The 16477-nt window shown below is 43.1% G+C and overlaps 1 protein-coding gene across 1 annotated transcript in view; it reads left to right on the forward strand.

Annotated features, from left to right (window-relative positions):
* BTBD19 (BTB domain containing 19) overlaps window positions 1-16477 on the forward strand; it is a 50425-nt gene that overhangs the window by 10675 nt on the left and 23273 nt on the right. Inside the window, 1 exon segment of the mRNA XM_048498881.1 lies at window positions 1144-1197. Coding sequence (XP_048354838.1) covers window positions 1144-1197 — 54 coding nt within the window.

The raw sequence follows: 16477 nt of genomic DNA on the forward strand, positions 1-16477 counted from the left end.
ATTATACATTGCATATTGCATATTGTATATTGTACACTGCTGGAGATTTAAAGGGACAGTGGTATGTAGTATAATATTAAAGTTATAAAAATATTTCAAAAATTTGTAATAGTGATATGGAACCATCGAAGACAATAGCCTGATTAAAGCACTTTGGAAGCCCCTCCCCCAACCCCACCCTGCCCAGGGTCCAACCCCAAAATATCCAGGTATTTCTCAACCTGGATGGTTGACACTGATAGTGAGTAAGAAATCCGAAGTCCTGGTTCAAGCCTGGGTGGGAGAGTTGGACCTGGACTTGAGATTTCTTGTTCACTGTAGGTGTCAACTATCAAACAAAATCTGGGATTCTCTGTGTTGGACAAGTATGAACCAGCTTAGCACAACTAGAGAATGGTCTTTTTACTTTCCTTGATTACATTTGGATTTTACAAAGTTACATTTCACTCTGGGCTTCCTGTATTTTATAACTCTACAATTCAGCTTTTCCAAAATGTATCCTACAAAATGATTGGCATAGCAGGGATTCATTCATTGCATCTGAAGACAGTGGCTGTGATTCATGAAAGATTATGCCAGAATAATTTTTTGTTAGCCGTATTTATTTAAGGTGCTACAAAACTCTGTTTATGTTAATCATATTTTTACTCACATGTCAAGCAAAATGTGACTTGAGAACTGGGCTTGGAAAACTATTCACCTGGATGGAATCATTATTTTACCTCTGTGAATGGCTACTCACAAGGCCATTCTAAACCACAAGCATTTTATTAGGCTCTAGATAATGAGACTGTTATTTAGATTTTGGTTAATTTAAAGCCCTTGGCTGTGGGAAATAGAAAGAAGTGGTTCAAGAGGTAATTTCTTGCTAGTCAGTATTTTCAAGATCATGATATGAAAACGGTCTGTCTGCTGCATGGCAGGCACTAGCAAGAGAGAAAGGCAGGGCTTGCAGGAGGGGGCTACAACATTTTAAAAATCAAAATGGGCGTTTTCAGAAGGTTAATCTTTGAAAACTGTGAGTAAAAGTCTGGGCAAAAAAGCAGGTAAAATTAGCTCAAACCTGTGCTTTTTGGAAAAGGACAGAGAGCACCAACTGCAGGCCTCTTACAACAATTATCATCACTTTGTTTCCTCATGTAGGCCCTGGAGGTGTTGACCTCATCCATAGAATATGGGCTGAATGACCTCAGAAAGGTAAGGACAGTCACATGTGTCCTGTGTTGATTCCTTCTGGGAAGAGAGCCTTTGCCTTATGAAATGCTAGCATAATCTTTAATGCCTAATTATTGCAAAATGTGGAGGTTGGATTATCCTGTGTTAGCAATGTAGGCATTGACATTCATTGTCATGATTACTGTGCAGTCACACACACTGGGGAACAAAGCAGGTGCAAGCCCACTACAGTAAAAACTTCTCAAGCTTTCCAAAGCTCTAGGGGACAATCTCCCTTTCAGCTGGCCTTCCTGCCAAAATGGTCACATAATAAGAGGGGAGAGCACCTGCCTCCCCAGTCCTCTTTCTACTGCCACAGAGAGAGGAGCTTCCAGTTTTCTCTGTCATCTTTTTCTCTCAAATATATAGTTCCTTTATTCTTCCCAAGGGGCATAAAAACAAAGGCCCCAGCACGGAGCCTTCCAGTTGCTTCTGCTAGCTGCCGGCTCCGAACCGGCAGCTGGGAGGGAGCAGGGCGTGGGGGTGGGTCCCACCCCAGGCGCAGCGGGGGGGGGGGGCGCGCCCAGAGAACAGATTTCGGGCGCCATTTCCCCCCCCGGGACGTCTCTACCCACTACAACATCACTGTGCAGCGAACAGCCCAAGGTAAACAGCCCCACCCCTAAGGTTTAAAGCCCCACCCCTAAGGTTTAAAGACCTTTTCACCAGAATCTCAGTACAATGTTTTTCTTGTTGTGGTTATATTTATTTAACAGATATTTAGATATAGATCATGGTTTCCTTTCAGTATTCACCACAATACATTTCTAGTTTAGTTCACTATTGCGATGTTCCACCGTTACGCTGTCCCAGATGGCAGCAGTGCAAGGACTGAGGAGACAGGGACTTTTCCCTCCTATAAAGTGACCATTTTAGTGGGAAGAACAGTTGAAAGGAAGAGTATCCTTTGGGACTCTGGAAAGCTTTGGAAGCTTCTACTTTGGAAAGCCTGCACATGCCCATATCCCAAAAGTAATTTCTCATAGATCACTTGGTGAACAACATTTACAGATAAATGCCATTTGATTTTTTCTTGACATAGCTTTGTAAACAGCACTAGGCAGGTATCTGGTTCCTAGAAACATGGCTGCAGGGTCCATTGCTTCTAATACAAGCTGACTTCCTCTGGAAACTTTTCTTCATAGTGAATGGAGAAGCTTCCAAAGTGTTGGCACTGGAAGACCAGATTTATATCTCTGCCCTTTATTAAAAGGAGGAACTTTCCCCACCCCTCTGAGTATTTTTCAGATCTCACCCCGTCAAGTGCTCAAGGTTGGCATAAATATTGGACTACAGGAGCTTAAGATAAATTTCTATTGTATATTTTCCACTAATTAGGGCTTTCCAGCCATATAAAAAAACCTGGGAGGCATTTTTTCTTGTTGCTCAGCATTAATTTAATGTTTGCGTGTGAAGAAAAATGTTCTCATTTCTTTCTTTCCGATTTCAAAGAGGTGAGTAGAATTGCAAGGGGAATGGAAGCAGGCAAAACCCACGAGATTACTGCAAGATGATAACTGAGAACTTGACATAACATCAAACTGAGGAGGCTTGCTGACTTTCACCTTTATGTGAAAAAGATGCACCCGCCCTCCTCCTACAATTCGACAGCATAGGAACCATGACATGGCAGCTCCTGTAAATACAGGAGTTGCTGACCCTAATATTCTGGTTTAACAATTCCAGGAAAAAATGTTGTCTTATTCAAAGTCTATATATTGTGCATGAAACAAGACAGCACAAACTATATAAATATATAAAGCAAATTCTGACCAGAAAGTTCACTTTGTATTGAACCTTTCCATAGCAAGTTGAGTGGAGTATGACATAACTTTTTTTAAGAGGGCAACAGCTGGCCAAGGCCAGAAGTCCAAAAGTCTCAGATCAGAATTTAACTCATGAGGGGCCATAAGACTGTAATCTTAAAATCCATTCAATCTCCTTTTTTACATGATTTTTTCATTATGATATGGTTTCTATAAACCCAAAAAAATAAAAATCAGTGGGTCCATGTTCTTTTTCAATAAAATGTTGTACCAGAGGGGCACCAAACGTTTTGTGAAGTATGTTGTTTTTATTTATTTATGATTTCATTTTATTTGTACCCTGCCTTTTCCCTTTCTGTGTTCAGTTATTTATATTTTTAATTTTCTGGAGATTTTGCATACATATATTTTATTGCAAGAACATCTGATGGCATAAACAACCCATCTGAATTGCATGTTGTATAATTGTCTAACTGTGCAATCCAAAGGGTGAAGGGCTGAAGCTGCATTGGAAGCAGCGGAAGGGTTGCACCAGAGGCTATGCCACCAGCGCCCTACAAACTGGCATGGATGTTGAAAGACTTGCTTCTGCACCCAAATCACTGCAAATGCCCACACTGGTGTGGAGTGGGGCATTCTCAAGGGTGGAGCTGACTAATTTTCTCCTTCTCCCCAGGTGCCCACACCGTTGATTGCCTCTTTGGAGGCAGTGCAGTGGTGCTGTCCCCAGCCACCACTCTACCCCCGCTATCCTTAGGCTGTCTGACATATTATTTTTTGTCAAAGGGGTTAAATGGAACTTCTTATGGAAGCAGGGATCAGAACACTAGAAGTGTGCAGGTGCAGCAAAAAGTAATTTGATCTGTGATATTGACATTCTTCTCTCTGTTGAGCATGAGGGGGAGTTTTTTGTTTTGTTTTAATAATTAAATCCCTTATGGGAGGCATGCTTTTCCAGATTTTTAGCTCTTTGGGACTATCCAGAAGTCATTCCAGTCTGGGATATCTTCCCGGAAACAACAACAAAAATTCTGATTACAAGGAAGTAAGCAGAGCTGGATGACAGCTGAGGTCTGCATTTGTTTGTGAATGAAATTGTGAAATTCTTTCGTTAGGAAAAAGATATTAGTGGAGGTAATGAAAAACAAGAGAGATGGCCCGGAATAGAAATTTCACTAGTTGCTCTGGTTGCTCCTGGAATACTTGAATGCAGGGGAATGGCCTGTCATCTCGTTGTTGGGTCAGTGTTCTAGAAATAGGTTTTGTGAGATCATAAGGAGTTCCCCCTCTACTACAAGCAGAGGATGTGGAAGCATCAGAAAATTCTGTTCTTGCTGATTGTATACACACAGCACAGGCTAATCCAGGAAGGCAAGTGGGAAAGAGTTGATGTCATTATTTAGCAAATCAGGGAGGAAATATTGCTTGTGATCTGTGGGGGAATTCTAGGGTTCAGTGGGGAAAGTGGAATTTTAGAAAATAATTGAGAACGGAATGGACTGGATTTGTTGGAAGTTTCTTACACTAGATGATGTAAATACAAAAAGGAAATATGTGTGTGGAGGGGGGGGGGGAGGTCATAGGACCAGCATCTGTATATCTTGAGGTGGGGCAGCTGCCAGGGCCCAGAATTTCAGGCAGGGCCCACTGTGGCTAATGTCCCCAGCACACTCACTTGCTATTGCTCCACCAGTCATGCTCGGTTCTGCATGCACTATCCAATGCCACTCAGAAAACTGCTGTAGGCAGCTGTGAGCAGACAAGGGAAGGACCCAAAAGCAGGTGGGAGGCATGTGTTGAGAGGGGAGGGGGCCTTGTAGTGGTCAGATGATGGGGGACCCCGGAAAATATATATTCATGAAAATCTCTGTGTTGGTCCTCATATACACTCTTAATTTTCTCTTCATGACCACAACATTAATTATTTGTTTTAAAGGGAAACTATAGTTCTGCATTAAGCATAAACCTGGCAACTTTTAGAAATGTGCACTGCTTTCAGCCACTTCTAAAGCATACCTACTTCCAATTTATCTTAGCCCAAACCATCCCAGTACTGTACTGCTAAATTATTTATTTATTTTAAATCTGTATTTGCTTACTTTTCTCCTGAACATCTCAGGACACATGTTGGGCAACTATAAAGACAATCTGATAAACATTAAATGAACTGATATGAAAACATTAAACGTCAAACTAAGAAGACCATTTGCACCCACTGGAAAGTATTCCCCTTTTGTCCAAACTCAGGCAGCTCTCTGGAAGAACTAATAGCTTCCCTTGCCTCAGCTACTTTTACTGCTACTGGATTCCAAGTGTGTGTGTGCTCCTGGAAATTCTGCATGGAAAGTTTCATTTGGCCCTGTTCTGTAAGGTTAAGGTGGGAGAAGTCGGGTGAGAGGCAAAGAAGCTACCAGTAATCTGTTTATGCAGTCCCTGCAGGGAGAACATGGAGGTGACCTCTCGACTATCCTTTCCCCTTGCCAGTACAGGTTCTAGGTGACTTGTCTCTCCTGGATGTATTAGCAAGACAAACTGATAATATCTCACTTTGTTCAGGCTCTGCCCCCTTTTACCATCTGGGTAGCTTTCTGTCACTTACTACATTGCAGGCATGTCATAACTTGCTCAGTATTCTTTGTTTTGCACTACTACTCCTGGGGAATCCTTCAAGGCCACCCAGGTGGGGACATGCTCGATTAAGCTAGCAGAGTTGTAATGTTTCCGTAGGCAGGAGGGAGCTGTTAATTACAGGGCACAAAGGAATTACCCCATGCCACTGCCCTCTTCTAGGAAACAATTCTGTCTCATAGATGCTGCATACAAGCCACCCCCTGCCAATTTCAAGTAAATGTTTGCTTGGTTTTCTGGAAGAACACAAGTAGTAAAAGCAAGCTACAACAACAGAAAACAATTAGCCACACTCCCAATCCACTAGAGTACACTTCCTTCCTATATGCAGGAAGTTCTGGGCTCTACCTCCTATTCTATTACGGTTCTTCCACAGGCAGGATGGGAAAAATTCTTGTTCAGAAACCCCTTATGTAGGCTGTTTTCAGTTGCTCTATGATTGCATTAGATCTCCTTCCCTCAGAGTCTTAGGCAGATGCTCTTTTAGCCTGCCCAGATTAAAGCAAGAGGGGGGACCTAGAGCAGTGACGACGAACCTATGGCATGCGTGCCAGAGGTGGCACTCAGAGCCCGCTCTGTGCGCACGCGCGCACAGAGTTTGTCATGTCACACCCACACACACACATGTAGGCTGGCCTGGGTGGCTGGGCATGATGTGCGTGCATCATGGCAAGCAGGTAGGACTCGGCTGGCGGGCTGGTGCCTGTGATTCGGGTGGCTGATGCCCAAGGGGGGGGGCAGATGCAGAGGAGGCGGAGGCGGAGATGCTAGAGAGGTGCAGAGCAGTGCGCACGGGACTTGCTGGAGGCTAGAGCAGGCTGGCCCCTGCTTGATTGGGTGGGGTGGAGGCAGAGGGGTGGGGCAGAGGCGCTGGAGCAGTGCAGGGCAGAGCTGCAGGTGTGCATGCAGGACCTGCTGGAGGCTGGAGCAGGCTGGCTGCTGCTGCTGCTCGAGGGGTTGAACAAACAAAACGTGTGCCTTTCCAAACACCAGGGAAACACTCTTTTTTTGCCTGGACAGATCAAGCCTAGGGTGGAGAAACTGAGATGCACTTAGGATTTTTTTAAAAGCACATCAAGATCTTTGCTAGAACTGCTTTTATTTTTCTGTTCCTGTTGCATTTTTGTGGGAAGTCAAAAGCTGTGATGACGTGTGAAGGAAAAACCACAGACTAGATGGCTGCTCCACCAATTTAGCTTTCCTGAATTTATCCCACCCCTTGCACAGCATTCTTGGTTAGGATTGTCTTCCTTGACTGCCTTTTAACTTCTATTTTGTGGTGGGGGTTTATTGGATTTCAGAAAGCAAAAGCTTTACTTCCCTCTCCCCCCACATCTCTCCCCCTTCCCCTGCCAAGCCCCCAGTGTGATAATAGTGTAATTATTTCAGGGAGATTATTAGCATTAAACCTAAGACCTAGTTTTGGGGAAGCAATGTACGTAACCCTGTTAAGCGCTGTTAAACCCCACTGATTTTCATGGAAAGAATAAAAGCATGATCATTTACCTGGGAGTAAGCTTGGTTGCTGGCAATGGGGCTTGCTTCTGAGTAAACCCTCCTAGGGTTGTGATTCACCCATTCGAAGCGTTGCATGGTTGCTTCACCAAGCTTACTCCTAAGTAACCCGCGCCTTGGAGCCAACCGTTTTTTCTAAACTAAAACCTCAGTATTCAGGTTAAATTGCCGTGTTGGCACTTTGCGATAAATAAGTGGGTTTGGGGTTGCAATTTGGGCACTCGGTCTCGAAAAGGTTCACCATCACTGACCTAGAGGCAGGCAGCAGCTGATGTGTGCATCAAAGCCCAGACTGAAACTAAAAACTGTCCTCATTTGAACAGCAATACAGCTGATTGTCCTAAATCACAGTAGATATGAGCCGAAGGAACATTGATCCCATTAAATCCAGCCCAGTGCTGTGGCAGACCTTTGCCTTTCCCCCAAGAACGGCTCTTGGAAATAAAACTCTTTGGCATGGCCCCATGCATCCAAGCTGCTCATTGTCTATGGCTTAGCAGCTGCAGATTGCTGGCTGGGGCCCATAAGCTCTGCAATGGTGTCCTAACACAGCTCTACCCCTTCCTCTTTCTCAATCTGTAACTCTCAGGATAATGTTTTTTGTAGGATAACTTCCCATTCCAGAGCCAAATTAGGATGGTGGTGTTGGAAGAACACAGCTTGCTATTCCCATAAAACATGTGGATTGTTATTTTTAGGGAAGATCAGCACAACCAGCGTATAAAAATAAAAGCTAAACAAACTGGCTTTCCAGGAGTATGCTACAAGAGTAAATACATTAGAGTTTCTGCAACTGATCCACTGAGGAGATTCAAGCCAAATATAGCCCAGTTTTATTAGAATGCCACTTCTATATCATTGATGGTCATGACAGCCTTGGCAAGTAATGAGCGCTGTGAATACCCATCTTTGACTGTATTCTGAAACTGTAGTCAGTGCTTGATAAAGTGAAACTGAAAGGTGAGCACAAAAGAATTTCCCAATAGAGAAAGCTTTATGCACATGGCCTTAATGTTTACCTTTAAGACATGCCTGTAATAATGAGATAAAAATGAGTAAGTGGCCAGTTCTGGTTTTTCTCCACTTCATGGGAGATGGTGCTTCAGAAAACCTTGGGACATATTATTACCTTTGTGTCTTCAGGGAGCATCCATTCAGAAATACCTTCATCATAGGGAGATACTTGGCTTGCAACCTCAGTACATTCTGTGGTTGGCCCCAGTAGCCTGTGGTCACCATTTTGTGATTGGCCATGGTCTCTTTTGTGGGCGATGCCCTTTTCTCATTTTCAAATTCCCAAAAGTACCCACAGGCTGAACAAAAGTGGGGAACCCTGACCTGGCCCAATGTGTATGTTTCCACTGCAGGCAGCCAGTTATTGCTGGGAAGTGCAGGAGGCCATAAAAGTCAGTGCCCACTACTGTTCTTTGGTCCTAGCACCTGGTATTCAGGTGAGATTTATCTTCCCAAAAGCAGGGTGAATATAATTTCTTAACCTTGTCACTGAGGCACTTTATGACTTCTTTGTGGCCCAGGTTCAGTTCCTTCAGTAATGAATAGAAACTCAATTTGGCAGTGCTAGCGCAACCTTGGGCCCATGGGTGTTAGTTGTGTAAAAAAAAAACCATGATCAGAGTAATTGATATGGACTGGAACTTTCATATAATGCCAGTGTGGCATTAAACGGTGCCAGAAGGGAGGGGTTTGTTTTAGCATCCACCATGTCATCCCCATAATGAAGTTGTTGCTGGTAGAATACATTTCAAACAAGTATGGAGAGGGTGGAGAAGGATCAGCCCAGGAACCCAATGCATGACAAGAAATTGGCTACACATGCGATGAAAACTGATACATGCAGTCTGTGGTGGCATTCATCATGGGAAAAGAATTTGGGCATGACGGGGCAAAAGCACCATAGGCAGTGGGGATAGGGAATACTCAGCTTACCACTCAAAATTCTATCTAGTGATAAAGTGACACTCATAGAAAGCTATGGATGACTAGGGGGCTGGGAAGGGGTAGCCAAAGTTTGTTGGCTTCATTCCAGCTCTGCTTCTGGAAACTGGCTGTAACTTAGACCACAGAGGTGGGGAAGGAAGGTGAGATCATTCAGGCTCAGCTGCCAGGTCAGGCAGTCCCCTGCATTACATTCCTGAGTGCTGAGCTTAGTGTGACTTCAGTTATGAAACTCACAGACATCTTAGGAGACTCTATTACTTAGCCCTCTGCAGTTGCATCACTACAAATACAGCATGCTAGTTAGCCTAAACACAGTACTCTTAATTACATCATCTTATGTCATCCTTCATGGTTATTTCAGAATAGTACTTCCTATGAAATGGTTGGGAACAGTTGCTAGGCTATTAACATATTATGGCTATCAGAATTCTGATAGTGGGTGGAGAAGACAACAAAGCAAAAGAGTGCAACTTCCATATCAGATACTGCAACCCAACTGTTAAGTCTGATACTGCAACAAAATTCTGTCAATGTGTCCCCCAAGCCCCATCTATTAAAAGCTTGGGAAACACCAGCTTCAGACAATTGAAATCAAGCCACTAGATTCTGTCCATTAAAGTGTATACTAAAATTGGAATAGGTTTGCCTTTCAACTGCAATTGCAACATAACTGTGAAATGTTCCTCAGGAGCAGCACATCCTGGGAGCTGAAAATGTGCTGCTACAGCAAGCAAGCTGAAAGCATGAAAACAGAAAGGAAAAAATACTAGAAGTTCCTTGTAGGTAGACCTGGCTATTGCCAGAGAATGGGCTCCCCATCTCTGCAACGCTCATATCAACCTTTAGGCTGGCATGCGGGCAGGGATACCTGTGAATAAGCACTTCCCCCACTATGCCAGGCAGTATGGTAACAATATGTCTACCAATGGCTACTAGTAATGAAGACCAAAGGGTACCTCCATATTCAAAGTCAAGTAAATAAACCTATGAAACCCAGAACTTAAAAGCAATATCAAGGAAGGGCCTTGGCCTTCGTGTCCTCTTTTTTGGACCTCCAGGGCAACTGGTTGGCCACTGTGTGAAACAGGATGATGGACTAGATGGACCACTGATCCAGCAGAGCTAATATGTTTTTATGAGAGACCAGATGAAAACAAAATCCAATCAAAAGAGTAATCAGTTCACTCAGCATAAGTGTGAGACACTTCCAATTTATGCACTTGTGGTCTCCTTCTCATTGAGTATACCAGTACATTCCCTGTGGACTGACTGAAGTCTTGGTTACCCACTCTTTTCTATCCTCCTTTTTGAAAATCACTGCGCTGTCAGATTAAAGAACCTCCAAGGTTTCTGAAACCTGGTAAAGTGCAACTTTCCCTCCTCACTTCACAGGAAAAGTGAAGGGAATCAGCATACATTTTGTTTTCTTTGGGTTTTCTCCCCAGTCTCCCTGCCCCAAAATGTGAACTGGCCAAGAAGTGTGTCATCAGGCTATCTGTGCCATTAAGAATATGTAGCAGCTGCAGAAGCCTGGGAGGAATCATGTTGGGAGAAAAGAAAAGAAGGGGGTAGAGTTACCTGGTGGGAGGTGCAAGAGGAGCTGTCATCAGTTTTCATGTGTTTCCTTTGTCACAGAGAGGAAACCTGATTGGCTAAAAGTGACCCAGGCAGCTGGGAGTGGAAGGAGGGGCAAGAGTCTGCATCTTCCTGGACCAGAGTAGTGGTGAGGACAGAGAGAAGGGGGAGGCAAACCTCCCCAACTTTTCCAGCGCAAGGGGTAGGAAATGTCTTTGGACTCTCTCCTGCAGCCAGCAAGATTCCAATCAGTCAGGAAAGCATCCTGGAAATCCTCTCTGGGATGCAGGAGTCAGGCAGGCAGAAAAATGTAGGGCTGTTGCAATGCTGCCTCCTCCCCTCACTGTTTTTAAGGATCAGAAAAGCTTTTTAAATTATTATTATTATTTTCATGCTGAGACCTTTTGAACTTGCCAAAAAAGAGGGTGGCTGGCAGCCTCCTTGGGGTGGGTGGGGTGGATGGGTGGTATAATAAGTCTAATAAAAACAAACAAAACAAAAGGAAGTTGTAGAAAACCCCAGGGAAGGGGGAGGGAGTGGGAGCTAGGGACACTTCTCAGGAGGAGATCCCTGTACAAACAAACAAACAAACAAACAAAAACAAACTCAGGAAAACCTCACTGCAAAGCAAACAGCCAGTTCATGCATACATGGCCTAGATTAAAATAAGTGATTCAAGGGTGCATTCTAGTAAACTACCAAGACTCTGGAATGGAAAAAGAAGTCCTTGGAGTCCTTCCCACCCCCACCCCCAAAATTTTAAGCCTAACTCTTTCTTCTGGATCACGCAATTTGTTTGCTTTGTTTTTAGCATGTGCCATACAAGTAGGTGGAGATGTCTTTGAGCAGTTTTCCCACACTCTTTCCCCATCTTCTTCTTCTACCACCAAAGCGACAGAGGGTGTGGAGGCATCTTTTGTTTTTATTATTTGCCTTCAGGCCCCTTCCCTGTTTCTTCCTATTCCCACGGCTCCTGCTAATCTGCTCCATCAATTTACAACTCTAGGTGGGAAGAAGTAAATAATGGAATAGAGGAGTGGTTTTAGCAGCTGCCAGAAGATACTGCTATCACAGCTGAATGGTAGTATGAAAGTGCATGAGAAAATGCAGAAATAAATAGTGCTAATAGATTGTAGCGTCTTCATTAGATTTAGGCTAGATTCCATCACCAGATAGCTCTGGATGTTGCTGTGAAGTCAGATTTTATTCTATCCCAATCCAGTCAAATATACAGGGTTTCCAGCTTTGGGTTGGGAAATATTTGGGTATTAGGGGGTGGTGGACCATGAGGAAAGCAGGGCTTGGGAAGGGAAGGAACTTCAATATGCTACCCTGTTTCTCCAAAAATAAGACATCTCCTGAGAATAAGACGTAGTAGAGGTTTTGCTGAAGTGCTAAATATAAAACATCCCCCGAAAGTAAGACGTAGCAAATTTTTGTTTGGAAGTATGCCTGTCAAACAGAACACCAGAGCATGCAGCTGTGGAGCGGAAAAATAAGACATCCCCTGAAAATAAGACATAGCGCATCTTTGGGAGCAAAAATTAATATAAGACACTGTCTTATTTTCGGAGAAACATGGTACTAAGCCACCTTCCAAAGTGGCAATTTACTCCAGGTGAATTGATCTTTGTCATCTGGAGATCAGTTATAATACCAGGAGATACATAGCTACTACTTGGATGCTGACAACCTGTACAAATGTGTTTCTTTTCTTAAAACTGGAAGAATTGATGAAATAGCAGAATGCAAAGAACCAGGAAAAGATTAAAATATCTGCATATGTCTCCTGGTATTTGTGGCATTCTGATGTAACTTTTTAGATTGCAAGTATAGTCTGTAGCTGGGAGCCCTCCATCTTTTTTGGAGTCTTTATTGCAATGTTTCTCAGACTGTGGGCTGGGACACAAAAATTAGAAGAGGAAGAGTTTGGATTTATACTCCCCTTTCTCTCCTGTAAAGAGACTCAAAGGGGCTTACAAACTCCTTTCCCTTCATCACCCCACTACAGACACCTTGTGAAGTAGGTGGGGCTGAGAGAGTTCTGATGAACTGTGACTTGTCCAGGGGTCTGCAACCTGTGGCTCTCCAGATGTTCATGGACTACAATTCCCATCAGCCCCTGCCAGCATGGCCAATTGATGGGAAATGTAGTCCATGAACATCTGGAGAGCCACAGGTTGTAGACCCCTGGACTAGTCCAAGGTCACCCAACAGGAGTGTAGGAGTGGGGAAACAAATCTGGTTCACCAGATAGGACTCTGGTGCTCATGTGGAGGAGTGGGGAATCAAACCTGGCTCTCCAGATTAGAGTCCCCACTACAGCACATTGGCCAAAACTCTTGCACAGATTGGGCACAAGGCCAGGAGGGATGAGGAGGGACAGTGTGAGATGAGAAAGTTTAATGGCAAATTTGGGTTTACCACTGCTCAATGAATGCTATGGCCTAAAATATAGCTTATTGCTCAATGATACTATGCATTTATAAAAATGAAACGTGAAATGTCAGCTGATGATAGATTGCAGTACTCTTTGAAGGATAGGCAAAATGTTGAATGAAGATACTTAGCAGGTGAACCCCAAAGGATACAATAGGGATCCAAAGTACCTTTCATTGTTCTCCTCTCCTCCACATTATCCTTGCAACAACTCTATGATGTCAGTTAGGCTCAGTGCATGTGACTGGTCCAAGATCCCCCAGCAAGCTTCCATGGCAGAGAGGGGATTCGAATGTGGATCTTGATAGGCACAAGGGCAAAGGCCCTGTCCACAGAGCAAAAGCTCTGACCGGTTACAAAAATAACCATCCAAAAGCTTCTTCAGTGTTCAGAGTTTTATTGTTTTCTTTCAATTCTGCGCAGAAGAGGGAACTCTCCTTTGTTAGCAACAGGGAGGAGGTTCAAGGGGCATAACAATACCCTCTTACAAAACATCCCACCTTGCCTTCTGACCATTGGCTAGATTTGGAATACATATACATTACCATTTGAATCTCCACTCCTAATTTGGACAGGACTTAAATCAACAACAGCCTATGTAAGACTTGGCAAACTAAGTTTTGTTTCTTCTGTAAAATTCTATTCCCCACCTTCCTTTGCCCATCTGGTCACTTTGACATGGTTGCCATACCAACCACTAACTTCTTATCTTTTAGTAAGAAGCCGTTCCTAAATTTCAAAGCGTGTTCACTAGACTTTACTGAAAAGTGCAGAAATCTCCCCCACTTCTCCCAAGCAAGGCCTCTCTACTAATGAAATTATTGCTCTTTGTTTAACTAACAGCATCTTACTGATTTTTTATAAATTACCTCTAATATACTTTATGTGATTAAATATATGGCTTAAAACATTATAAACTATATGTTCATATCAATCTCTCAGATCTTGTTCCAGTTCTCTAACTACTACAGTACCCTGGCTTCCTTTAAATTATGAAATATTTAAATCCCGTTAAAAGTTATTTCCCTAAACTTTAGCAACAACACAAATTTAAAGCCAAAGCTTATTTATTACAGTGTCAAACTACACAGTACTGGTCAGTGGTAGGACTGTCTAGCTTTAGCTGTCCTGATCCATGTGCTTTTGGGCTATCTGCCTCATAAATATTCTGAATATCAGGCAGTAGTAAGATAATTTTTTTCAAGTATGTAAATCAAACCACAGTTTATAGAGATAATTTGTCTCCTTCATGACTGATGCCTTCCTCCAAGTCAGAAGACAACTAACTAGCATGCAGATTGGCTGTGGAATTTTACTGATCCAGGAAATAAAGATCTCACAGGTACATTCCTAGAAGACCTAACTCCAAATTCCACAGGGACATTTTTTTTAGTTTGGTTTTTAATATGCAGCAGCCTCAGGAAGGGTGCTTTTGAATGGAGGAGGCAGGGACCCCTTCTGCACATGCAGAATAATGCAGTTTCAATCCACTTTCACAATTGTTTGCAAATAGATTTTGCTATTCCGCACAGTAAAATCCAGCTTCAAAGTGCACTGAAAGTAGATTGAAAGTGCATTATTCTGCATGTACGTAAAGGGCCCAGGGTTAGGGTTTCTCTTACAAGCATGTTCTGATACCCTGTTAGGGAAAAAAAAGCAGCTTGGAGTGTATGTGTAGAGACTTGTAGCAGAAAAACTACTGGTGAAGAAAGTGTAATCTCTCCTTTTGGCCTCTTTGCTTCTCTATTTAAAATGACCACATTCCCTGTAATTTTTCTTTGCAAAAAGTGATCAACATCTTCCTCGCAACCAATAGAATGTAATATGTCATTTGATCTTTGTGGATGAGCAAAGCCATGAAACATCACTTTGATAAAGCTGCGAGTTTAAGATTTTGGGATTGGGCGAGTTTAAGATTATTTCATTTTTTTATCCTGTTGGGAAACTATTTTTATTCTTATCCAAAGAGAGCTGGAAATTCTGGCAACAACCTCTCAAACAGGAAATTGCCATGTTGCTATGGTTACAGTGTTGCTTTCAGGAGCAAGGCACACAGGAAATCCCCTGCAATCCCATGCATTGCATCACCTTGCATATGGAACAAATCAAATCCACCTCAGCAAGAGCCTCGCATGGCCTTGACTCTTCACTCTAGTCTGATGTTTGTCAGGTGATACGGCTGATTCATTGTCCGGCCACCCCTCCCTCCAGCCTGGCACTTCAGTCATGTTATCCTGTGATTAGAAGGGCCCCTTCTCAGGATGATACACAGTGACACAATGAAATATGGCCTTTCTTTCTCACCAGCTGTGTTTTACTCAGTTCTGTGCTAAAAACAGAACACAAGGGAAAGCATGGCTCACTGCTGTGACTTTTGATGCATTTCACCTTCAGCCAAAAGTGTCTCATTTGAACATGGGTGCTTCTGCCAGCCTTAGAAGCAGAGTGGAGGAAGAGCCATAGAAGCCACAGTTGCTGACTGTTCTCCCATCTAGGTCAGCATGTATGTGTTTTATTACTTCCTAAAATAGGCCCAGGGAATGTCTACAGTGAGCCAATCTAAACACAAACAAACATACCCCCAACCAGCTTCAGAGATTGGGGAGAGACACAAGAATTGCAAACATCTTGCTTTTCCTGTTTCTCCTTAATGCCCGAGACGAGCAAGTTCCCATGGTAGCAAAGGAAACTGCAGAACTGCACAGCATCTAAAAAGAACTAATGCAAAAAGTCTGAAGAAGCTGAGAATTATTCAGAACTGGGTGGTTGCAGTTTTAACATATCTGTCTCATTTATCTGCTAGGCATCTGCAGACACCAGCAAAAGATGATCAGGAGGTTGGTGGAAGTATTAATATTCAGACATACATACAGGTAGCAGCAAAAAACCCATGCATAGCCCAAGCTTACATAGGGTAATGCACCCTTTCCTGCATTCAAGAGCCTATAAAACTGTTGTGATATCAGTTTAAACCCAAATTACTGCAAGGACAGATCCTGCTTTTTAAAACCTGCCCAAAAAACCCAGAGTCCAAATGCAGAATCAGTGGGCTGAGAGTGGTTTCAATCAATTGTGGAAGATGCCATCAAACACAGAAGATGCACAGAGGCAAGGAATTTTGGAGTATCCTGTGGAAGGATACCAGTATTTCCAGATTCGTAAATATTTAAATTCCTTTTAGGAAGAGTACATAAGGAAGATAAAGTTGCCTTGGCACTGCAGATATTAACCATGCTAGCCACCCACGTCTGGATCACGGTAAATGCAGCACAAAAAAGTTCTTCTGCATGAAAATGGGCAGTCCAGTAAATGTAGACAAGCATAGCTCACTGGTATAGCAAATAGGTAACCATTTATTTATGGCCTTAGACCAGCATTTT

This window comes from Sphaerodactylus townsendi, linkage group LG05, assembly GCF_021028975.2.
Source record: "Sphaerodactylus townsendi isolate TG3544 linkage group LG05, MPM_Stown_v2.3, whole genome shotgun sequence".
NCBI lineage: Eukaryota > Metazoa > Chordata > Lepidosauria > Squamata > Sphaerodactylidae > Sphaerodactylus > Sphaerodactylus townsendi.